At 38.8% G+C, this 24,216-nt stretch overlaps 1 protein-coding gene across 1 annotated transcript in view; it reads left to right on the top strand.

Annotated features, from left to right (window-relative positions):
- NR1H4 (nuclear receptor subfamily 1, group H, member 4) overlaps positions 1-24,216 on the top strand; it is a 42,139-nt gene extending 17,923 nt beyond the window's left edge. Inside the window, exons 4-10 of the mRNA XM_009321296.1 lie at positions 4,648-4,788; positions 8,428-8,561; positions 9,082-9,180; positions 10,275-10,374; positions 12,769-12,915; positions 22,263-22,376; positions 23,722-24,216. Of these exons, the coding sequence (XP_009319571.1) occupies positions 4,648-4,788; positions 8,428-8,561; positions 9,082-9,180; positions 10,275-10,374; positions 12,769-12,915; positions 22,263-22,376; positions 23,722-23,960 (974 nt within the window). The 3' untranslated portion in view covers positions 23,961-24,216. The remainder of the gene's footprint in view (positions 1-4,647; positions 4,789-8,427; positions 8,562-9,081; positions 9,181-10,274; positions 10,375-12,768; positions 12,916-22,262; positions 22,377-23,721) is intronic.

Here is a 24,216-nt window from a genome sequence, read left to right as displayed (position 1 = left end):
ATTATAATTTCTGTTCTATGGATAAAGGCTAAAGCTTGGACATTACTGAAGCACTAAAATATCTTAATGTGAATCTCACTGTCACTGTGAGTGGACTTCAAACTAATTTGGAGGTTTTGCTTTATCTATTACAAATTCATTTTTCAGGGCACAACAGACCACACTGGTCAACCACTTAAACATGAGTACAGTCAAGGGTCATATAGTTTATCTCAATAATTCCAATAAATAAGAGATTTGTTTCTTTCTGCTGTCTGTGTGAATAGTCTCAAAGTCAAAAAATATGAATCAATTCATATGAATGCTGTCATTATAAACCAGATTAAACTCAATTTTAATGTGAAGATTCCAAGTAATGACATATTTACTCTGTTAGTAAGCTATTCCTATTGTTTATTAACTTCATTATTAAATGTCTTAGTACTTTTTCAAAGACTTACAAACAATGGAATTTGTAAAGTATGTTTCTGGGAGAGAGGTTAAAACCACCAGGTAATACTCAGACTAAAACTCATGGTGAAATGAAATATGCATTCATCTCTCTACTGATTCATTTTGAATCACTCTATGTAACCATAATTTTACTGCTTTATTGGGATAATTTATTTTATGTTTTTGCTCTGTTTCATGACTGCAACATCAATTACAAAAATAGTACCCTCAATCAAACATAGTAAAAGTTGATCTAAAGATAATGCATTCTGTTTCTACAATAAATTTTAGAGGTGATTAAAGTACCGGCTGATTCAGTAAAAAGATGTGCTGAGGATAGTAATTCTGTTTGACAAGGTGAAGAGGATACTATGTTTTCTAGACCTCTGATCATTCTTGTGTATCTGCGGAATTTTTAACATGGGTATACATATCAAAGCATGATGACCAAAATTGGGCTCGGTACATCAGTTGTGTTCTTATCAGTGCAGTAGAAGAACTACCTCACGTGTCTCACATCCAAGTATGAGATTAGCCCTTCTCTTTGGTGACAAGACTGTTAATTCATGCTCAATGTGTGTCCAAAATAATATGCAGATCCCTTTCTGCAGGACTAGTGCTCACCTTGCAGCACCCCTGCTCCATTGATGCCACGGACATTCTTATTCAAAGGGGGAGGCTTTGCACATATTTTTATGGGATTCAATCCTCTGTGATGAATATGTTAATTTTTTTTTTTCCATTTCTTTGTTGGGTAATGCATTCAGCAACACCCTCCATTCTTTTTGTTTTTCTTTCTTGGGCAAAAGGAACAAATATTAAGATCTTATTTATTGTCCCTCATGAGAATATTAATCTAAAGATATGGGCAGGAGTATACACATCTATATATTTTTTTAATACATTACCATCCATTAACAAATAAGTATGAACTATTTCATTAATATTTTACATATTATGCAAAAGCAGATTAAACAGAACATTTGCTCTCATACAACATTTGCCTGTGGAACTATAAAGAAAAAGAAAAGGCTTCCTTGAGGTTTCTCTCACCTCTAATATATCACTTTAGAAAATGCTGCCTTGATTAACAATAATAGCATCACAGTTGTGGTCCATAAAGATGAGGCAGTTCCCAGGCATTGCTACAGCACAGTGACCAATATACAACGCTTTAAAGCCTGCTGCTGTAGAGGTCATTTCTGAGACAACCTTCGCAGAAAGACATCAAAGATATTTGGTATAGCCTTAGTCTTTATAGTGATACTGGGTTTTAAGGGCCATATTCAGGTGTTGCAGAACAAGTGGGACATAGTATCGCGCTTGTTCAATAAAGTCACAGAATAAGTTCTGCTGAGAGAAAAGCTACTTGTGAATTCCCTCTGCACAGGCTGGCGGTATGAGTTTTTGCAATCTTCAAACCACTCCTGATAATGCTTGATGTCAAGTCAAGCCAGACTGGGAATACTTCCTGCAAAGAAGGGTCCCGCTTTAATCTTCTCCTTGCACTAGCACGGACCACGTAGGGGAAGGAACGCTGTAGCATGTCTTGACAGAGCTTTTCTAGCAATTGTGAATTTTAAAAGCTTTTAAATTTAAAAACCCAAAGCAGTTGGCCATCAGGATGGCAAACAGAGATGCTTACAAAGCTTTCATCTACACTTTTAACAGCTGTCCTCCTTCAACGTTCATAATTTCCGTGAGAAAAATCAGCATCAGTAGCATTGGATCAGCTCTAGCCATAATTAATCATATTAATTACTAGCTAAGGGAACAAAGCAAATTCAACATTTCCAGCCAACATGAGCTTTTTGTAATTTGGCAAGATCAGATAAAAGTTAGACTGTGCCAGAAAAACCTTCAGCTTTGGGGCTGCCCCATCATTAGTTTAACAGATGCCATTTCTGTATTACCTCTGAATTTTTTTAAAACTCCTCCTGTTACATAAGGTTACACATAAAATATTTCAGGCAGTTTAAGTTCATATTGAACTATTAGTGAATAATATATATGAAATTCCTTTCATAACAAAAAGCTAGTTTCAAAATTAGTTATGAAGAAGTCTGTTCAAGAAGACAATGATTCAACAGTCACTTCATGATAAAACTGATGTGAGAGTAGGGTTAAAACTACTTTTTGCCAAAAGATATTTCACTTTTCATTTCACATCATTCACTTTTTCAAAAACTTTGTTCCCAAGGGAAAATATTTGACTGCTTGAATCCTATTGGCTCCTATCTTTTTGCATCCCTAGTTTTGCATTCGTCCTTCACATTCTTACATGCTTCTAAAAATTTCATTTACTAAAGCTCTTTTTCCTTGCTCTTCCATGAAAAAGCAAACACACACCTTGTGGACAGAGTGAGTGATTAAAGTCATCAATCAGAACATCATAAATATTTGTGCAGAACTTTTCAACATTTACTACTAATTAATGTGTTATGAATTACAGGATTTAAATTTAACAAATAAAATGTATAAATTATGTAAAGCAGATGCAGTTGTCTTTAACTGACGTCGAGAACCTACAGCTTAAATCCAGGCCTTTTTCTCCCTTCCCTGACTAGTAAATGGTAATGTATTAAACACCACGTGAATAATGAATAAAAATAATGCCTGGGGCTGCTGGAGGTTCTAAGCAATCTGCATTTCAAAAGAGACTGATGCCAGTCAAGTGTATTTATTTGAAAAGAAGCCAGTAAAACAGACAGCATGGAAGAGATTTCAAGCAGGAAATACAGCAGATTCAAAGAAATGCCAGATTTTTTTGTGACCAGATAGTGGAATTGTTTTACTGGTAGCTACACGCTGGTGCTTGGAAGAGATTATGCAATTATAAAAACATGGGCCAAAGTTGGGAAGTTGTCATCTGACAATGGCAAAATCATCACGTTAGCTCAATGCATTCTGAAAACACACAGACAAATCCTGCAATGGACAACAATTCAGATTCACACCTGAATCTTCCCTGTGATTTGAGTATGGGAGACTGGGTCTTATCTGGTGCCTCTCTTAGTTCATCAAAGTGCCAGGCTGGAAAATGATGGTGGTTTTATTGTGCCAGCCAGTGGCAATGAGAAAGCAAAAGGTTTGTGAATAGCTCTGGTTAATGTAAATTTACGCAGAGCTCTAGTTTGAAGTACACTATAAATCAGTGATGTGCCAGCAGAAGCTCCCAGGAGTCTGTTTCAGAAACCTGCCCTCAGATGGGGAGGAGAACTGAGCTTCCCTCCTATGCCAGAGAGAGTTAATTCCCTCTGCAGTTAATGCTAAATAGTCTCTGCCCTACGAAGGACAATGTAAAGAGATTGTGATGGCACAGTGAGTCACACTAAAAATTCAGGAAACATTCAAGCAATGATTGGCAGCAAAGACCCTGTTGTTTTGTGATGACTCTTGTACTCAATTACATTTCATATCTTGAGCACTCCACGTTTTGCCCACAATGCCATTCTCAGAGGTGTGATAGGCAGCAGCCAAATAGGAGATGTGGACCGATTGAGGAAAGGTCCTCTCGATTTCTTGGACCAGTTGCCATTTGCAGTTATCACTGTGCAATTTTGGAGCGAATCCAGTGATGATACCAGTAGAAATGCCTGCGCAGGTGAAATTAGGTGACTGCTTAACTCATCAGGTGGACAGTATTTAGTGAATGAGGCTGGAGTATCCTACAAACAGGGGAGGAGGCCACATGTACAATAGGCAGATACGATGCAGCTTCCTTATTAAACCTGGGGGTGGGCAAGCAGACCAGTATGTGGAGCTTCTGCAGCTCCCAGGAGCTGAGGGAACTGTGATGAGCTACTCAACTCTCTTTCTGCGAATCCTGTACCTCACGAGACTTAACAGACTCGTATTTTTTTCACTGGCTATTTGTATGGTACCAGCCTACAGCTGTAGTGCTGGTGCTCAGCCTGCTCCCAGAAGGTTTCAGCTATGGTTCTGAATTTTCCCAACATTCCAGGACCTTACTTTGGGCTAATGTCTAATGTTTGGGCCCATGATTTATCCTGTTGATTTATTAAATTATATTACTTTGATACTATTCTCAGTACAAATACCAAGAATATAGTCATCCAGGCACTGAAAGAAACTCGCAGTGCAGCAGAACATTTGTCATTCAGAAAACCCAATGGAGATGGAGGTGCACTTCAACTTGACTACTTTGCTTCTTTGAGTGTTTTCTTTTATCTATGTCACTGCTGTGTTGTGCAGGGTTCTTCAGAAGAAGCATCACAAAAAACGCAGTATACAAGTGTAAAAATGGAGGCAACTGTGAGATGGACATGTACATGAGGAGAAAATGCCAGGAGTGCCGCCTAAGGAAATGCAAGCAAATGGGCATGTTGGCTGAATGTATGTATACAGGTATTTGCATCATATAGTCAGAGTGTGCAGAGAACAAATCAAATACTGTATTTGTTTAATTGAGTTGGTTTTAATAATAAAGCTATAAAAGATGTCATGTGGCAGGTGGAAGGCGCATTAAAGATGATGCCGTGCCTGTGCATCAAATCCTGTTGAAAAAGGCAAATACACTTATAAGCAACAGGATTTAGTTGGTGGTCAGGGACACAAGGGTATAAGAGCTGAGCAAACGGTGAAGGAAGGGCTGTCCTACACTAGATGACAGCCATTAGTCTGCTTGAACGGGAAGGAAAACAGTCGGGGGAAGCAAATCTACGGGAGAATCCCCAGGAGTGAGGCATTGGCAGTGTTGTGGAAGCCAGAGCAGGAAAGTCCTGGTGCTTCCCTTTGCTACTCTTTCTGGGGCTCTCCCTGTCAAGTTCTTGCTAGCCAAGTCCGAACTTTGGCATTCAAACAATGCCATTTTCAAGAAAAGAGGACTGCCGCTAGCAGGAAGTTTCTGTGGACTTGCTGAGTGTACATTCCCAGACCTCACCCAGCAGTCAGGCAAAGCCTGCTAAAGGCTAGCCCTTTTTTATAGTCTCATTAGCTTTTCTCATAGTGCTACAGATTTTCCTGCCTTGCATATAGGCACATAGGTAGAACCGTCTCCAGAAATGAAGCTGATGGACTTTAAAAATGTTTCATATTAAAGCGAATATGCTATTCAGACTGACAGCTGATAAACTTCATTGAGCTTCACATTGATTAACTTAGAACAACAGGTATATTGGAGTGCAACTTTAAACACATTTAAAAATCCATTTTGAGTAAAATGTTGGCCAGTCCATTATTTTTGCAAGCTTGCTCCTGAAAACAGTCTGTAAACAGCTGCTTTTCTGCCTTTCATGAACATGGCTACAATTTATTTTTCTTGATGGCTCCAATCATTTTAGCATACACGTATGTGTGAAACCAATTTAGGTTCATGCAGGAAATTAATCTACTTGGAATTTTTAATATACTTCTATCCCTCAATCTGATCAGAAGATGCTATATTAACTGTTGGTTTTGTGAAAAACATTAAGCTCCATCAATACTTGGAATGCATTGCCTGCATAATGTAATTAATCTTTCATTCTGCAAATTGAACAGGCTACAAAGATCCCGAGATATTACATATTCTCGTGCAATATGTAAATATATGAGCAGGCGCCACCACTTGATGACAGCACTCAATGTGTTCCTAAGTGTCAAAGGAAAATAACTCCCCTGTGGTGCTGATCCCAGATCCATTGTTTCAAAATTTTGAGGGTTCAAAATAGCCTGAGTGACTCGGTATGACAAAAAAACAACCTATATCACTGAAAGAAATAGGTCAATGTAAATAATACTGGCTGCACCCACATGAAACTTTTAAACTGGCCTATCGTTTTCACAGACTGGCATATGTGAAATAAAAGCCAGCAAGTGCCACTGCCATCTGACTCTCTCTCTGCAATGGAAACACTGGGTATCTTGTGTTGCTCATGACTTAACCATAACCATGCTCTAATGCACTGCAATGAGGATGTTTGGCAAGGTACTATGTAATGGTTTTTAACTAGGAGTGTGCTGTATAATCGCTTTTAGTTCAAGGCAATCCAGGACAGTAAAACATGAAGCTTCTAGTAGTACAGAGCATTTACGTGGAGGAAAAAAAAAAAATTACTAGGAAATAAAAGGTTACCTTGAACTTTGTTTCACTTACTCATTTTGTAGGACTGTAATTGCAAGCTCTGTGGATTCTTTTTTCCCTCTGAACAAGGAGGTAAAGCCTTATAAACATTTATGGCACGGCTACTCAACAATCCTAATCCTGCCCTTTATATACAAACCACAGAGACATCAAAATTACTAACCATCAATTTCAGTCATTTGCTGTGGTTTTGATATAAACTGCAAGTTTCTTGGGTGAAATGTCTACCTAGGGAAGACCCAGGTTCTGCCACTCTTCCTGGAAGGTAATACCCATTTAATACCCATTGAAACCTAGCTATCTCTGAGGTAAAAAGTAAAGTCCTGTCTCTCACGTGAGTTTTCCAGCTAACTTAAATGGAGCCAGAATAAGATGTCAAGGTACTACTCAGTAACAGGAAGCATGAGAAAAATCTGTCTTACTGCTTAAGGCAAATGTAAATCAAATTTTCCCTAGGAAGGTAGTAGACCAGATCCTAAGCTGGCAGAAAACAGTACAAGCCCATTAACAGCGCCAAAGGATGCACTGAATAATTTAGAAAAAGAAATCTGTGATGCTGTGTGGCAGCACAAATTACATGGCTCGATACCAATTATTATCTCCATCATTTCTATTCCCCCCTTTCAAGGTATTATTTGCAGGTCTTATTTTAATAATGTAAATTTCCTCTTCTCTCAGCAGTTCAGGTAGGTTATTTTATATAGTGCTTAAACAGGAAATTAAAGACATTCACAATGAAATTCACTGTTTTCATGGTATCTTCCTCCACTATCATATACTCACTGAATAAGCCTCTTTTCCTGCTCTGCATTTTCAAAGGTGAAGAATGGGAAGGATACTTGAAAGAAGCTCAAAAAAAAGAAAAGGAAAAAGAAAGAAAAAAAGTCCTGTGCTGATAGGTTTATTTTTAGATGAATACTTAGCTGTTTACTTTTTCGTTTGTGCTTTCTGGCTGTCTTCCACAGGTTGTGTAGGGTACCTATTGTCCCTTCTTTTGTTAGCACAAGCAAATTGCTAGTTTTTATGACATCCACACAAGAATGCTCTATGGTTCAAGGTACTGAAATGTAGTCTAGAACAAAAAAAAAGAAAAATGACAAATGCAAAAATCCTTTCATTAGGGCAAATGAAACTCTACAGTAAAACCAGGGCTTTATTCAGTCCTCTAATACAAATGTAATGCAAAATAGCAAGACCAACTTGGTAACATTTTAAATAAATACATTTTTCAGGTACATTTGCCAACCTGAGTTACTTCTGAGCCTACATTTTCAGCTGTTGGTCTATCTGTACGGTGACACTGTAATGGCTACAGCCCTGGAGTCCTCTCTTCTGAGAGGGCTTTCTGTGCAAAGATTCTGCGCTACAGCCATAATATTGCTTAAAGATTATTGAAAACATTCACTGCTCTTTGTGTAAGAACAGCTAGCTGCCCCTCAATTACTGTTTTGGATTGGATGAGGAGCACACTTTTGATGACAGTCTTCCCATTGACCCCGTTTATTGCACTTCGGTTCAGGTGTTGAAGCACATGAAGGGGTTTTCTTTTGGATGAAACTGAACTAAAGACACACTCCAGCGCACTCCCATCGTTAGTGGGTTTTCTGTCTGTAAGACCAGATTAGAGCTGGTCCAAAGTGAGACCCCTGACACACACACTGTGTGGATGCTGGGTTACCAGAACCATTTTGCTCTGCAGATGGGCTCCTGCGGGGCTAGACTACTCATCAGTGTGTACTTAGTATGTCTCATTAGACTCACATCCAAAGATAACGACACGTTCAGAAAATGATCTGCACAGGTAAGTGGGTTTGTTAATGTAAAGGGCTTTCATGGGCATGTTTATGCACCTATTCAGTGCCTAAGGCATACATAAATCCAATTGCTATCTGTTGTATTACATGTTCTAGGTCTGTTAACAGAAATACAATGCAAGTCAAAGAGGCTACGGAAAAACGTGAAACAGCCCCCAGATCAGACAGTCAACGAAGACAACGAAGGCCATGACATGAAACAAGTGACATCTACAACTAAAATATATAGGGTAAGAAAATTCTTGTAATAGTTCATACAGTAGTGGTGATGTTTGAGCTAAATGTGGCTAGTACAGTGAATATAGAGTACTTGCAAACCCTCTGGAGCTGTCTGTATTAATTAAAACTCCATCTCCCACCAACTCAAGCGAATACCTTGAGTATAGAAGTAGTTTTGATATTTTTAGTCAAAACTCAGTAAAGCATCCATAAAACCCATGAAGTATTTTTTCTGTGATACATCAGGTATATATCACATATGGTGAGGTGCGATATTAAAGTTTGAGCATACCTAGTTTTTTGCTAAACATTTCCTTATTTCTAATAATAAACCACACAAACTCACACAGTTTAGAAGCATTATACACCTCTCTTCTGTACACTTCTACACAAATCTCAGTGACAAGCAAACCTCTTTTCTGCTTGGTGCCCAAGTGTGAGAAATAGATGTATAGCTTTTGCCTAAAGCAAGAGATGCTAGATCATTTCTATGACTGCATTTCATGATGGGCTTTTTTTTTGCCAGTATAGGAGAAAGTAGAATTTACCCCAGAACAGCAGAACCTTCTTGATTACATCATGGATTCATACAGTAAACAACAAATACCACAGGAGGTGTCAAAAAAACTAGTAAGTACATTGATGAATTCACTTTTGAGATGCAGATGACGAAGCTGAGGATTACACAGCAGAAAATATTTGTACTCAGCTTAAGTAGGTATAGTAAGTAGCAGAGCAAACTATGGGTAAAAGCTTACAGTTAAAACATGATGCAAGGGGGGCAGAATCTCTCCCATTCAGTCAACAGTTAGACAACATATTTGTTTATTAAACTTTAATGCTAAGAAAAAGCTTTCAACTCTGGAAATACACTTTTATGCTCAAATCTAAGCTTTGTTGATTGGAGCTTTGTTTTTTGCATTGTCAGCATAGGCAGTGATTTGAGTTTGACTTGCAGCCAAGCTTCCTTTCTATAAAGATACCAGCCTGGAAGCTTGAAAATATTTCATTTTTTTGAACCCAGATTCCCAACATTTTCCAGGTTTGGATTTTTGTTTCATCCCCTCTTCTTTCCTTTTCCTCTCTACCTTCTAGAAATTCCATTTTCCCTTTAAGAGCTCTCAGTTTTCACGGTAGGATGGAAAAAGATTGGGGAACAGGGAGAAGAGGGAAAAAGGGTTTAAAAAGAGATTTTTTTTTTTTTAACAAAACTGTCATGTTCAATCTTAAAAAAACCGCCAAGCCAAAACAACTGTAGAAAATGACTTCCTAAGTCATCAACTTTGAAAACTAAAAGGAAGACACTTGCAGAGGGAGGGCTGAATAACCCATAACTAACTTGTGGAACTTATTTCCATGGGAGGCTGAGGAGGTCAAAACCAAAAATATATTAAAAAAAGAAACAGACTGATTCATGGATAACAAGGCTTTTGGTTAAATGTTATGGTACACATAGAACTTCTAGCTCAGGAAGCGCCTAAATCATTGATTGCTAGACACGGCACTGAAAGTGAGACAGATATTCCAGAGGAAAGGACACTGTCTACTTCTTTTTATTCTTACGTCACCTTCCAAAATACCTGTTTTTGACAACCACTGGAGACAAATCACAGGGTTAGGTGGACCTCTTGCCTGATCCAGTCTAATCATTCTTGTATTTTATGCTCTCAAATGTGAAGTGACAATGAATATTAACAGATTTTGTTTGGTTTGATTTTTAACAGTTACACGAGGAATTCAGTGCTGAAGGAAATTTTCTGATTTTAACAGAAATGGCTACCAGTCATGTGCAGGTTCTTGTGGAATTCACTAAAAAACTACCAGGTATATCCAGTGTGTTGGGGCAAATTTTGTTATTGCAAAGCTTACCTGCCTTTCAGTTGCCATTTGGCGATTGTTGTGTATATTTTGAAGACTATATAAAAATGCCTCCTCCTCTGACACATATGCATTCTTCAGACACTGTCTAAAGAAAAGGAGCTTTGTGCTCTGAGGAATAATACGTTGAATAATTCAAACTCTCCCACTCTGAGATGTGGCACTCTTTACCTATTGACAAACAAAATACTCAGAGAAGGGGTTGTCTCTCTAGAGAGATTTTATTTTCATATATCACTGCAATGCCAAATAGCCTGCCTCTAAATTACCACTAACACTTGCCAGACTCTGCTTCACTGGCTTTGCTGCCTTTCTAGCAAAGCCTCTAGGTCATAGCATCCACTGAATTGTGAGTCCTAAACAAGAACTTTCCCTAGTTGGTGGCACCAATCGTTATGGTCCTTGCAGGGTGTGTTATGGACAAGCACTGAAAACCTGAGTTTGTCATTAGTATTTTTTTGACTCCCAAGTTGATGTTACCTCAAGAGTGAACACTGGGCATGGTACAGGTTCCTTGTAAGACAAGTAATGCTTAGCTGTATGAAAACAGTATTTTCCTGGTATTCCCATGATATTGACCCTTTCTCTGTGTGTTACGGGCTTGCTTCAAAGCCTAGCACTGCAGTTGTAACCATATTTTTTTTATGCTAACTGGGATACTGGCTTACAGGAAATGAATGGAGCACAAATTAAGCAAAGGGCTACAGCAATGTCAGCAGAAAGATGCTAACACTGCTCCTTAATGGAACAAAAGAAATAATTTAATTTGCTATAGGACTGTTGTGGTTTAACTTCAGTCGGCAACTGGTGGGATGGGGGAGAGAATTGGAAGAGTAGAAGTGAGAAAAACTTGTGGGTTGAGATAAAAACAGTTTAATAATTGAAATAAAATAAAAATAGCAATAATAATAATAACGTAGTAATAATAATAATACACAAAGCAAGTGATGCACAATGCAATTGCTCACCACCCGCTGACCGATGCCCAGCCAGTCCCCGACCAGCAGCACCCCCCGACAGCTTTCCCCAGTTTATGTACTGAGCAGGACGTCACATGGTATGGAATGTTCCTTTGGCCAGTTTGGGTCAGCTGTCCTGGCTGTGCCCCCTCCCAGCTTCTTGAGCACCTCCAGCCTTCTCAGTTGGTAGAGCATGGGGAGCTGAAAAGCCCTTGACTAGTGTAAGCACTACTTAGCAACAACTAAAACATCGGTGTGTTATCAACATTGTTCTCATCCTAAATCCAAAAGACAGCACTGTACCAGCTACTAGGAAGGAAATTAACTCTATCCCTGCTGAAACCAGGACAGTGCCACTCTGGCTGAACACAATCACTGCTCAAGCACAGGGTTATGCATGCACATCCACACCTAATGGGGAGTGAAGCTATGAGCTAGAAACTTGATGGTTGTTTCATAACAGGGAAAAAAAAAACCCTACCAGACTTCTGCAATCCAGGTGGTCTTATGCTGAAGAAAAGGCAAAGGGGTCTTAGTCAGAAGTACAGAAAAAGATCCAGGTCCTGCTGTTCAGTTTATGTTGAGAAAGACGAAGGCAGGAGCTTTGCAATTGAATAATCTGCTATTTTCAGTGTTGACTTAGAGTACATCTGGCAGGATTTATCACCTTTTTGTTTCATTGTCTACATTACCTTTTTCTGTGCTTCCCACAGAATTGGGGGTGGGTACAAGGTGGGTACCTGCATTGGCAAGTATGAGGAGAGTTTCCCATGATTGTCAGCTCCCCGTTCTTCTTCAGAGGAGCAGCTCTGTATTCACACAAGTTACCAAATTCCTTCTGATTTCTTCAGTGAGTTTTAGAGTCCTTCCCTTCCAATGAGAGAAACACAGATTTAAAACACAGCAAGAAGCCTTTATGTAAAGTCATATCTTAGTCCAAATGCAAGGTGAAATATTTAAAATTAGATGCTTCAAATGCTGATTTTTGCCATCAGAGCACGGAAAGAGCTGAAAGCAGCATGGCAGAGGGAGAGTTATACAGAGAGCTCTGGTGGAAACATGGCAGAAGATGTTAGGCAGTGCCATCAGGCTTGACAAAGTCTCCACTATTGGTTGTGCTATGCCACTAAATTTGGCTTATCATGTTCCTCTTAAAGTACCATGATCACTGAAACACAAGTCTAATTCTCAAACTTCAGTAAGAATAAAATCTGTGTCATTTTCTGGAATCTGGGTTTCAATTTCTGCAGCACTTGGCAACTCTACTGACATCAGCATCAAGGTTACACAGACATGTGGCACCTCACGTGTAAGAACTTCAAGACAGAAAGTAGCAGGGACTTTTCTGTTGGTGCCTTACTTATCTCTAACGTCTCCCCAGGCTTCCAAACCCTTGACCATGAAGATCAGATCGCTTTGCTGAAGGGCTCAGCAGTAGAAGCCATGTTCCTCCGTTCAGCTGAGATCTTCAGTAGGAAACTTCCTACAGGACATACTGTCCTTTTAGAAGAAAGAATTCGCAATAGTGGTAAGTATCTTGTTTAACGAGGCAAAAACAAACCACACCATTGCACTTCTGTGTCAGTATTTTGCCCTTGAAAAGCTAGTAAAATTGTGTGCTAGCATTGATACAGGTTTATCTGAATGTTGTTCTTTATATTAACTAGAACAAGTCTAACTCAGCCTTGAGTCTAAAGGTCATAAGGTAAAGGTTTATTTATAAATGCCTTGCAAGTATTATGAATGACGCTGTATCAAATAAACACAGTGCAAGTCTCAAATTATAAGCATTAAAGAATAATGAAGTACCACCATTTCAAATTATTCCTATAAAATATCGATATGTATGCTTTCATATGCAATCACTATGAGAAAGAAAGAAAAAAAAGATGTATGTTACTGGAGATGACCATAGGGAAACACATTCTTAGGGTCAATTTGGTAAAACTGAATCACACTGCACAAGGTGCATAGAAGAATTATAAACATGGCATATTCTCAGTATGTTTTCTGCTTCTTAAGGTCCACCAAATGTTCAGTGGCTATGACAAATTCCACTGGTTCTAGACATAAATGTTAATAATTACGAAAAGCCAAACAGGGCTGGATGTTGTTTGTTCCTTAAAGCACGAAAAGTTGTGTTTTGCATTGTTATGTATTCTTTGTGCTCCACTGATGCAATACTGAATGTTTTGCCCTTTTCTGTATTGACCAGCAAACTTTGTCCACCCCTCAGCTACCTATCATTCAAAGTTCAAATGTAACAAAAATTCTGAATCAGAGAGTCTGTCTATAGTCAGAGAGAGTGCGTTGACACGGGCTTCTGGCCTTCCTTTTTAATGGTCAGAAGGAGAAGAGATAGGATAACATTTAACCTCAATACTAGTCATAGAAATGGGCTTGAAGTCATTTCTGAAACTCTTAAAATCAGTAATGTGAAGGTACTACTGATGAAAGCAAAATTAGGCGAATACTTATATATTTAAAACCCTGAAAAGAAGCTAGGAAACATGAGAATAACTCACTTGCTGAAGGTATGTATTTAGTTTGGCTTAGCACACTCAATTCTAGGTTTATATTTTGTAGTTTTTTATATTTCTTTCATTTTGATTTATTTTAAGAGGCTATTGTTTGAGGGACTGGAAACGGTGACTTTGAGAGTGATATAGATGGCTTCTGGTCCAGGTTCTGCAGGCAGAGAAGTATGCCAAGAAGGCCAGAGATATTTCCTGGAAACTGTAATGAGTTGTCATGGATCCAAATGTCTTCATTAAGAGATTCTTCTACTAGAATATAACCTAATTTTTTGATTAAAATAGGTCTTAGAGAAATGAATCCATATGAATACCTGATTACTGAAAGCTTCTGCTCCTCTAATCTATACAGTCAGTATCAACCTTCTTGTTCAAGGTGTCAACTGTTCATAAAAAGCAGAAGCAGGAAATACTTTGATCCAGAACATTACATAAGCTATTATGCCATACCAATATTTTTTTTTCTTGCTCATAATTTTAAAATACCCTGTTCATTCTCTGCAACTATTGAGTCCAGATGAGATGAAATATCATTCTTTTGCAAGCTAGTACTAGACTTAAAGATAGCATTTCATACTATAACATGACTAGCTGGAATATGACATTGTATCTGAAGTAATATTATTTTCCTGTCATGAAATAGATTAAAAAAAATTACATTTTGTGTAGAGAAAAGTTCCAAGACAAGTAATGGTTTCAAATGTGGTATTACTTATTCCAAAGGAAGATTTCCTGCAATTCTTTTTTTTTGGGGGGGGGGCAGGAAAGACTAAGGTAAATGAAAAATTAGTTCTGAATCAGAAGAAGACCTGGGCTGAATAGTTTGCAAGAAATGGAACATGGTAACGTGTGTGTGTGTGTGTGTGTGTGTGTGTGTGTGTGTGTACACATACACATATATATCTTATTGCTCTTGGAAAAGGCTCTCAAAAATATTTTCCTTCAAGCCAGGATAAAGTTGGAGACATAAGAGGAAATACTGCTGCTAGAATTGCTCCCTTCCTGTATTACAGAAGAATAATGTGTTATCCAGCTTACTTGCTGCTGGCTGTATTCTTTCCTTCCCTTAACAGCCAGAGTACAGGACAAAATACCCTTTTCCATGTATTTTATTTCTCCACTCTGTGCAAATTCAAGCCTACTTAAACACATTTTCCTTGGCTGCACTTAATGGGGCTGTGACAGTAAACAACAAAAGTAGCTTGTAAATCTTTGCATTTGTAGCAGTGTTAACTTCATTGCTGCTACCGATGCTATTTAACTGTTAGTGCTACTGCACAGACCCAGAAGTCACTCAAAACTTCCAGTCTCTCTCATTTTGGACTGACACTGCTGCATGTTAGAGCATATCTGTCAACCTGGCAATGTCCCTTGCATGAAAAGGCTTAAATGTGTTTTTTAAATGCCCCTCTGCCTATGTTTTCAGTACTGGTAACTGCCTGTCAGGTAGTGGTATCACTTCGTTTGCACCAAAAACACAGGCCGATTGGTTTACAAGAGGAAGGGTTTTTACTAGGTAGGTTTGACTCTCTTGTGCTTCCCAAGTGTATTTCTCAGTGTTCACTGAATTTTCATAGGAACCCTGTTTGTCCTCACAGAAGCTACCAGAGTTTTTTGTTTTGACTTTAAGAGCTCGCATTGGCGCCCTTTTTCTGCACGTTTTGTCTTAGTTTATGATAAATTCCAGAGTTACACATTTAGGCAAATTGAATAATTTTTGGAAAATACCTACTACTGAATCATCTTATTTTTGTGGTTTAAATCATGGTCATTTTCAGGTGTCCCGAGTTTAAACAAAATGAAAGGCAGGCATCCAAACCCTTCTGTTACCCTTACTTACAGACAGAGCTTTCAAAAATATTAAATATGCAGTTCACACCCCTGCGCGTCATAGGATTCAACACCAGGGTTCTAGGTTGAATAATAGCCTGTACTAAATGTGATATTGGGATAGATACTTACGCAGCCTCTTCCAGCCTTAACCAGTAAGGACACATGCTACTAGAAACTGCAGCTGGCCATTATCATGTTATAGACTGGTCTAGGAGATAAAATGGCCAGAAGATATTAAACCCAAGTCAAATAAAGAAGAAAACCCATGAGAATTACACACAAATTTGGAGATAGGGACTTTTTTTTTTTTTTTGCATACACCTCACTGAAAAACAAGACTAAATGCAGCAAACTGAAACACCCTGCAAGTACAACAGAGAGCAGCAGAGGAAATGCAGCAATAGCTGAGTAAGAGTTTAGAATTTAAATTTATACGTAATGAATGAAGAAGAAGCATCATGATTATTCATGGCTCCTAGTGAGGTCCTAAACACTGTCAGGCCATCAGCCATAAATTATTGCTGCTAGCCAGAACTTCTGTCCCTATATTTTTAGGTGCAGACAATTGTCTGAATGTCACATAAGTCCTATTGTCAAGCCTTGATGTCTGTATCCATAAAATAGGGGGTGGGGATCCTGCCTAAAAGTCACAAGCTGTCCAGACTTCTGTCACCTGCCACCATGTCCGCTTGGAAGCTGCTCTCATCTATTAATATTTATGCCTTCCCCAGTCTGATTGTACAGAACGGATTTTTTTTTTTTCTGATAAAAAAGCCAGAGATCTGGTGGTGATGACCTTTGAGCATCAGCAGCCTTCGTTTTCATTCTCATGCTGATGAAGTGTATTTTTATTTCTTAGCTTGAGCATATTGCTCAAGTCCTGGTGCATCTCAGTGACTGCCTTTGTTTGTGCCCTTATGGTCTTTCTCCACAAGGTGTTATGGAAATTCTTTCATTAGCTGCTCCTGAGACTGAAATCCTCTCCTACTTACTCTAATATTGAAACTTAATGAGAAATACAGACGTTTTATTTAATGTTAATGAGAGCTTGTGCCACTTACTCATCTTATTTGATGCTTCACTACGCATACACCAAGTTGTGACTGATTGATTCATTCTGTGAAAGGCTGACAACCTAGTAATTTAATGCTTACTTTCTTTCTGTTATTTTGAAAGCAAACTCTCCCCATTATCTAGCAGTACAATATTTTTAAAAACAGTGCTGAAATACTGAATGTTTTCTTAGTGAGCATTTATAGCTTGTTTTCCTAAGGACAGCTGCTTTCAGCAGTCGTGAAGAGACACAGATTTTTATTTCATCGTTTTATTCTACAGAGCAGTTCTACTAATCTCAGTATCAGGGAATAAGATACTATCTGATACGGACAGAAATGGAAGAATCTGGACCCAAATCAAATTTTCAGTTGGCAGCAGGACACCTGACATTGTGACATATACTGTTTTCTTCCTGGATGGGTTACAGGTGCTGAAGTACAGTGAGATCCAAGGAAAAAAAGAAATAGCCACAATTTCAAAGCACTGGCAAGAGGCCACCTTTTGCCCTTGAATGTGGGATACAAAGTTCCCATTGATTTGGACAAGAGACTCCTGCAACCAAGGGCAAAATTTGGCACCAGAACAATGGATACCTAGTCACTTCCGCTGCCTTTGGCTTTTATTATTTGATTATTAGTACTGAGTAACAGTGGTGCTTCAAAACCCCATTGTGCTGGGGTTTGTGCAGAGAAACAAAATGAAATGATCTTCACTGCTGAGTCCAAATAATCTAAATCTAAGAGAGAGCAACCTGGCCACTATCTAGCCCCTTGTTTCTAAACATACCTGCAAATCATAGGTGTCTAACCCTCCAAATGGTCATATGCATCCACACGGAAGGAGACACTTACCGTCCTGTGACTCGACCCAAAACTGGCACGCTGCCCAAAATATTTAGAAATTAGGACCACTTTAAGTTACAGAGTATAAGAAAGAGTTTTTTAACTCGTACGCAGTACTGCACAATCTACCACGCTGAATTAGCCAGTGCCATGTTCCTGAATTACAAATAAAATTGATAAAAGTGTTTAAATCATATCTATAGAGTTAATTTATAGCCATGAAAACAAGAACAGATGTCAGAGGACCCAACCTCTTTTCTTCTGCATAAGTGTGCCTCTCCAGGCCAAAAACTTATTTAAATAGACTCAACCTATGAAGACTAGCTCAAGGCAGTGCAGATGCTGCTGCTCTGTGCCAGAACGCACTTCCCTCCTGACTGCAGGCACTCAGGCCACTGCCAAAGGATGGTATGTGGCAATGTCATTTGCATCCTCCTTGCAGGTTTGGTTTGTTTGTTGTTGTTTGTTGGGTTTTTTTTAACTAAGGTTTCTTTGCTTGCTATGATGGCTTCACAGTGGTCCTATTGATTGCTTTTGAGAAGATGGGTTTTTGCTATTCTGACTGTGAGTTCTCCTTGGCACATGCTAACCTCTCATTTAAGTTGGCCATTTAACCTCTACAAGATGATGATAGAAGAGAGGTCACATGAACATGCCCTGGTGTGTCTTCTCTACTGGCTAGATTTTCCCCTTTTTGGCTCTCAGCATCAACACGGTGAATTTGGTCAGTGTTTAAAGGGCCACTGATGCATTTGAACAGGTTAGAAGGCAGAGCTCATAAGCAGCATGGAAAGCAGTTCCGGTAGATGAAACACTGTGAAAGATAAGATATAATTTTGCAAGTAATTAATACATTTTATTTTCATAAAACAGCTACTAATATACCCTTGGCTTAATATTCACTGGCACCTCCATGTTTATCAAGGAAAAAAGATCTCTTTATCCATATTAATCACACAATGCTGGTTACTGTTAATTAGTACTTACTCTCAAGCTTTCCTCTTGCAATAGATTAATCTATTCAGTTTTAATCAACAGCCAAAACAGAAGAGAGAATACTGGTCTCAAAAAGCTGGCAATAATGACTCGGTATCACAGTAAAAACTTCTATTCCAGGATTATGTTAACCAGATAATTATTTATGGCCTGAAACTGCAAACTTTATGAAAGCAACAGTCATCTTACCTTCAGAGAGAAATCATAGGAAGAAAACCCTAAAAAAAGGCAAGGTCTTAAGCAATGCTGTGTCTTAAGCTACAAATAGGAATGAAATTGTGCAAGAAGTAAGGGGTGCTGAATGAATAATGCTTATGGGTTTAAATCTGCTCCAGTCTAATGCCACAAGGCTGTAACTCAGTAAAGCCAGTATTTCCCGTTGACTATCCCGGGGTTTACAGCCAGTCATCCATTAACATAGTGAAATCAATCAAATGAATTGCGGTATGTTCTATAGATTATAGAATTGGGCTGGTGGTTAGGGGTTAGGTAGAAATCTGTGCAGTTCAGAATGATGCACAACGAAACACAAAGGAGGGGCATGTTCTTATTGCCGTAATGCTGCATGAAACAAAACTTTTGAAACCTGTTTGGAAAAAAGTTAAGAAGGAGGCACCATTAACACTGCCCAGGAAGCTCTGCCTATCTGATGCAGTACTGTGCAGTGCTCTTGTCTGATCTAAATAAAGAGGGCTAGACGGAGCTGATTTTTCAGTTCTCACTGAGGCCAGAAATATATTTTAACTTTACCTATTGGATTTTTTTCACTTTTGGAGTATGATTTGTAACAATGACATTTGAAAAGTCATATAATTCGTTTCTCCTCTAGCCTTTCCAGTTATGAGCACCTAATTGCCTTTAATTCCTTTTCTGATAACCTGAATTGAAGTGACATCTTGTACAGTAGATATGAAAAAAAAAGCAAGAACTATAAACATCTGTTTCCTGCTTTTTTTGCTTTCTGGTGGAGTTTATTAAATCCAAACTGAAGCGTTTTAATCCTGTTAGAAAACAGCCCCCTCTTGTGATGGAACAGCAGTTTGTGTAACGTGCATACAGGATGATGAAATAACAAGGAAACTCCCGTACAGATGGGATGAGGGCAAAACTAGTAACCAAGAAAAAATTCCATTATCCTAGTCTCAAAATTGCTTATTTTGCATGTTTCATTCATAATTGTCTTGTGACCTATATCTATTTAAAGATTTCAAAGTTCTGTTCTCTTTAGTGAAAGCAGTAAATCAGTTGCATTGCTGAAACATCCCTGTTTACTCGCTTTCACCTCTTCTGTTTATTTCTCTGTTTGGAGTACAGTAGTGCAGAGAAGCTCTCCGCCGTAATTTCATTTGCTTCCACATCCATACTCATTTTTTGCTTCACCCATCCATGCTCTAGTTTCTTAATGTCAGATTATAAGCTTTCTGGGGCAAGGATTGTTTTACTGCATGCTTACACAGGGCCTGGACCAGTGAGGACCTGAATTAGTTATTCCACACCCTGTTCACCAGCATCACTTTCATCCCACTTCTGCTATGTTGACAGTAGGACTTGAGGAGCTTTGTGGTCAGCAAAACGATGAATTCATACAGCTGAAAACTAACCTGACCCCAAAAAAGAGAGAGAAAAAAATCAAATTATGAATATGAGAAACAAATGACGGGAGTCTTAGTCACAGCTCACTTCCTCCCATTTCCTGTCCGCTGCCAAGACAATCGTGCCCAGCGGCGTGATACCTTGCACAGAGACTTCTAAAAATATCCAGTTTGTCTTGAACTTTTTTCATGTCATTGCTGAGCTATTCACTTCCACGAAAGAAATTCCTTTGCTCTGCTTTAGGGCTCAGCTAGACTTATTTTTTTTCCTGTTTCTAGATTCATGCGAACTTTAAGGTTTTGGTGTGTCATACGTATGTGTTCCTTACATATGTCATATTGTAAGGAACTTTGGCATTTAAAGCTGCCCGAGAGAGACACAGGCGGTTCCCCAAAAGTTAGCAATAACAAGTGTTCAAAATTTTAAATAGTTAACGCTGATGACTAACGACATAAACCTCACAGAACATTAGATGCTATGACTATTGTTTGCTCTGTATAAAGCTCCAGCTGTGTTACTAACTTCCACAGGATGAGCTGACTCGCATCATATATATCTGCTTAATTGACTTAGACTCTTCTCGATAGTGTTGAACTATCGAGATTTGTGGCTTGTAATCTGAAGTGAACATAGGTTGCTCATGTCACATGTTTAAATACATCATTCAGCCACAAAACAAACCATACTCTGCAAGACCGTACTTTCACTCTGTTGGGACACATGACTATTCCACTGAATGAAGTAAGTTCTCACTGTCACAGCAAAATGTGACTTGTTCGTAGTTAAGTCAAGTGACTTCATGTTTCCATTCTTTGAGTTTCATTTTGAGTTTCCCCTATTGGAGGCACTCCAAACCTTACCAGTCCTGGACTTCAGCTTCGTGTTGTATACAACACTCAAAATCACATTATTTCATGCGGTTTCCACACCAAGTTATAAAGTCTTCTCCCAGAACAGCTCAAAATTAAGAGTAAAACGTCAAGAAATCCTATGGCCCTCGTATGTGGGAACAGAGGAGGTTTCCATCCTTCCAGCCAAGGAAGACCAAAAGGCTTCTTGCTGCAGAACCACTGGTTCATATCTTCATACCTCATCAGTGCCACCGCTTCAGAGTTGCAAGCAGCCGTTGCAGTAAACAGGCGAGTGGCTGCTCTGAGTGACTCACACACCAGTTTAAAAAAAAAAAAAAAAATTGATGTCACAGGACCTACTTCTCTTTTATACCAAAAAGCAGAATGAAGTACATCTGTAATTTAAGGCTAAGTAAGAACATTGTGATCTGATGACAAAGTCAGTAAGAGGAAGCCCAGTCATCATGCCTCAGTTCGGTAACCCCAAAAGGTTTTGCTGATGGCGAGAGAATCACATGATCCCACCTTTAAACTGGGCTGGATTTTAATTATTTATGGCTCTGTACTTTATAATACACTAGTTCATGCTTTAAGGTAGTAGTAGTTGCAAGCAAGTTGATCTTGGACTACAGGTAATCCTAGACCTAGCTAAAGTTTCAGGCTACATAAAAGGAGCAATTAAGACTCTTTATGGAGACAACTGAAGGAACTGCCCACGGCAGTTAGCTGCAGAGTACAGTTGGGCTAGAATTAAACCATACACCTGAGAGGTTTCCATATAACTAATGTAAAGATAGGGAACATGGGGACTGTGCATACTGGAAACAGAACACAGCTAGAGTATCAGCAGACAGCGAGAAAAACATGCATGAATCCTGTCCTGAAGAGCTAGATGGACAAACCTGTAGAGGAAAAGGAATTGCCTGAAAGAAAGACTTTGAAACCATGCAAAAAGAAATTGTCAGCGCTTGCCTGTTTCTACTCTGACCTGGAAAACAAGGATGTGCTTGCACTTTTTTAACTAATTGTCTTGCATCAGGCCTGATTTGTGTAGTAAATTTCTCCCACCAAGACAAGTCAAGGCTTCAAATACTAAATAATTGCTCTGTGGCAATAAACCAGATTATTTCAATAATTAAAAAATACCATAACTTTTTTTTTCTCTCACAGGTATCTCAGATGAATTCATAACTCCCATGTTTAATTTTTATAAAAGCATTGGAGAGCTGAAGATGACACAGGAAGAATATGCACTGCTCACAGCCATAGTTATCCTGTCTCCAGGTAACTTCTAATTCAGAATTAAATATTAGTGGGTTTGGAAAGAAAGCGTGAGAAGTGTGACCTGAGACTTGTAAAAACTTACATTCGACATAGAGTAAGTGAGCACATATGCTTATTCAGTATATTCAGCTGTTAAACCAGAAAACAAGCACACAAATCCAAACTCCAAATGTCCTGCTATACCATCTGGTTTTGCACACGAGGAAAAAAGTGCCTAAATACCCTGCTTAAAAAAATTACTGGTATCTCTTCACTGCTTAGTACGACAGGCTTCTTCCTTCAGAAAATCCCAGATGTGGTTACATGCACATCACTACAGATCATTGTGGAATGTCACATTTTTTAGAGGGAAAGTGCGAAACCCTGTAACTTAGAATAGAGAATGGCCAATGAAGGTCTTCAGCCTTTATTGAACAAACACCAGCTGGCAAGAGCAGAAGGACGGTAGCAAGTTTCCCTCTCGACTATAAAGTGTTGGAAACTGACCTTTCAGAAGTACGGGCATAACAGTTTCAGCCCTGATTACAGGCTTTGCTGTAAAAACTAGTTCTTCGATAACACAAAACAAACCAGCTCTACCTACAACATATGGAGAAATTGTATAGTGCCTCAAACTGACTATCATAGAAGTAGGAGAAAAGAAGCCTGATGCTTCAGGACAAAAGACAGACACTGAGGTTTCCAAATCAGGTTTCATGGAAGATGGGAAGGTGAAGCAGTTCCACGGCTCTTTGAGTCAGTGCGGCTCAGGAAATTCTTTTTACACCAAAAATTTCAATGACAAAAAAACCCATCCTCCTCTTTTCCTCCCTCTCCAAATACCCAAACACATACTTTCATATGAACAAAATAAAAAGACAAGTATTTTCTAACAAAGAATTTTCATCTGAGGATGAAGATGTCCGATTTCTCCCTGGGGACCTGTACGCACACTCTTCGCTACCGGCCAGACTCCCTGGTTGTACTACACCTCCAAGAACTTACGCTGTGCTGCTCAGTTGTTGCAATGCATCGCAGGATGTACTCAGGTGCAGAACTGCACCGGGAGATGATGATACAACCCCAGAGAAACATTTCCGAGTTAAAAGTCTTCAGTTTTTGAAAAAGTTGAAAGTTCTCCCTAGCTAGAAGTGGGAAGCTTACATGAAAACCCCGAACCAAAAATACAATGTTAAAGCACTTTTATTCCGTCTCAGTTTGAAAAGAAATATTATTGGCAGGTGTGAACATCAGTGCCTAGTGTAACTATTTGAATATTTTGATATTCATTTACCGGTGTAAATATTTACATTGTATCAGAGCATATATTTGCTAATTACTTCTTTTCTTTTAAAACCATAACCAGATCGACAATACATAAAGGACAGAGAGTCTGTGGAAAGGCTTCAAGAACCCCTGCTGGATATTCTACAAAAAATCTGCAAACTTCACCACCCAGATAACCCTCAACACTTTGCATGTCTTCTGGGCCGTCTTACAGAATTACGGACATTTAACCATCATCACGCAGAGATGCTGATGTCATGGAGAGTGAATGATCACAAATTCACACCTCTTCTCTGTGAGATCTGGGATGTGCAGTGATGGATACTTTTTATTTTATTTTAGGAAAAATATCTTTTTAAAGGACCACATAGCATTTATTTTCATAGAAAAATATCCCACAGTACATTAAATTTTCTTTCCTGCATTTTTGTAGAAACATGCCATGGATTCATAAGTAATTTTGTTCACTATACACAGAATATTGTATAGCTATCAGATTTTCACACGTGAGTATAATTTTCTCTGTATTTATATTCTCTGATCAGAAAGAGTCCACCAGCTCCTCAGAGGAACC

Source organism: Pygoscelis adeliae, unplaced genomic scaffold (genome assembly GCF_000699105.1).
Source record: "Pygoscelis adeliae isolate BGI_AS28 unplaced genomic scaffold, ASM69910v1 Scaffold232, whole genome shotgun sequence".
In the NCBI taxonomy this organism is placed as follows: domain Eukaryota; kingdom Metazoa; phylum Chordata; class Aves; order Sphenisciformes; family Spheniscidae; genus Pygoscelis; species Pygoscelis adeliae.
This window is presented reverse-complemented; position numbering and strand designations above follow the sequence as displayed.